At 48.9% G+C, this 1,428-nt stretch overlaps 1 protein-coding gene across 1 annotated transcript in view; it reads right to left on the bottom strand.

The window, feature by feature from the left end:
- LOC101862146 overlaps positions 1-1,379 on the bottom strand; it is a gene marked incomplete at its 5' end in the record, with an annotated part of 4,612 nt that extends 3,233 nt beyond the window's left edge. Inside the window, 1 exon segment of the mRNA XM_013088841.2 lies at positions 58-1,379. Within this exon segment, the coding sequence (XP_012944295.1) occupies positions 58-1,368 (1,311 nt within the window).
- Between the last annotated feature and the right edge of the window lie 49 nt (positions 1,380-1,428).

A 1,428-nucleotide genomic window follows, 5' to 3' on the forward strand; every position in this document is an offset into this window, starting at 1 on the left:
AAGGCAGAAATCAGCAAAAACAAAAACATAATTATTAAAAAGCCTGTCTGAGCTCACCAAGGGAGTAGGTTTCTGGGATCTCTGTGACGCTGGGCGGGGCTTGCCTGTCAAGGAAGCGGAACACGTGACAACTCGCGGTTTGGACCAATCATCTTTGAGTTTTTGGTTTTTCCACCACGGCCTTGACATGTGCTTTGACTGTGGAGAATCTGGAGACTTTAGAGGTGCTGTTTGGAACTTTGACTCTTGCAACTGTCGGAAATGGTCTCTGAATATCTGCTCTTTTAGCGGAGAAGTGTTTTGCTGAAACAACTGTTGCTGTTGCTGCGACAGGTTATGATGTTGATGATGGTGCTGTGGATGCTGATGGCGCGGATGGTGGCTCTTGGGGCTTGATGGTATCACGCCATTGTGTTTAACGTGCCTCGCGTCGTGTTGAAGCAGCTTGGTGGGGAAAGTAGGGCTCGGGGGTATTTTTCGACCTAGTGTGTTATTTTGACTTGACTTAGTAACCCGAGGGGAATCTGAGATGGCAGGAGATGATGGGTGCGCACTGCCAAAAGACTGGTCCACATTGTAAGCCCTGCCTTTGTACATCCGGTAACCTTCTAATTCGCCTCCGACATTAAAGTTTTTGTCAGCGGGTACAATGATGGAGCCATCGCTGCCTGTTGTCAGTGAAGATGTCTGGACGAGAGGCTGTTTCTGTATGGGTGACATCACAACCTCCGTGGGAGACGCGTTCTCCTCGTTGGCCCCGCTTCGATAGATGGGCGTGGCTCTCAGAATCCAGTTGGATTGCGTTCCCCCCATTGAGGAAAGTTGCTTTGTAACACTGTCAGCATTCACAGTACGCTGTGGGTCCATTTCAAACTGCTGTTGCATGTGCTGATTGTTCAGATTCTGTCGTTGTCTATGATACGCTTGCATCCACACATGATCGGGGATATCATCATCGACTTTTGAGATACCAGTCTTAGTCAGATCAATCCTGGGCGACAGAGAAGGCGAAGGCAGAGCTGTGATGCCTCCATTTGTTGCAACAGAGTTTGAAAAATCTTTGGACTTCAGTTCGACATGCACAGTGAGCTCGGCGTTTATCGGCAGGGTAGAACCGGCTTCGAAAGATCTAGAAACATGTGTGTTACCTCCAGAGCCGGAGGAAAGTGAAATGTTATCGTGTTCAGTTCTTTTCTGCGACGAGGTACCTAGATTAGCTTGAACTCTAGAGAGGTAGGAACCCGGGGCATGCACACTGCCATTCGGGCTGGAAGTTACAAGTGGAGACGACATCGTCTTCATGACCTCTGGCTGGCTGGTGGACTTCATCATGATGAGTCGGGGCTCCTTTGTGCGGGCCTCAAACATGGCGTCAGACTCTGGAAGAAAGACGGGGAAAAAATGAGAAATTAGGTTAAGATTCATCCT

The sequence above is a fragment of the Aplysia californica genome, unplaced genomic scaffold (genome assembly GCF_000002075.1).
Source record: "Aplysia californica isolate F4 #8 unplaced genomic scaffold, AplCal3.0 scaffold00819, whole genome shotgun sequence".
NCBI lineage: Eukaryota > Metazoa > Mollusca > Gastropoda > Aplysiida > Aplysiidae > Aplysia > Aplysia californica.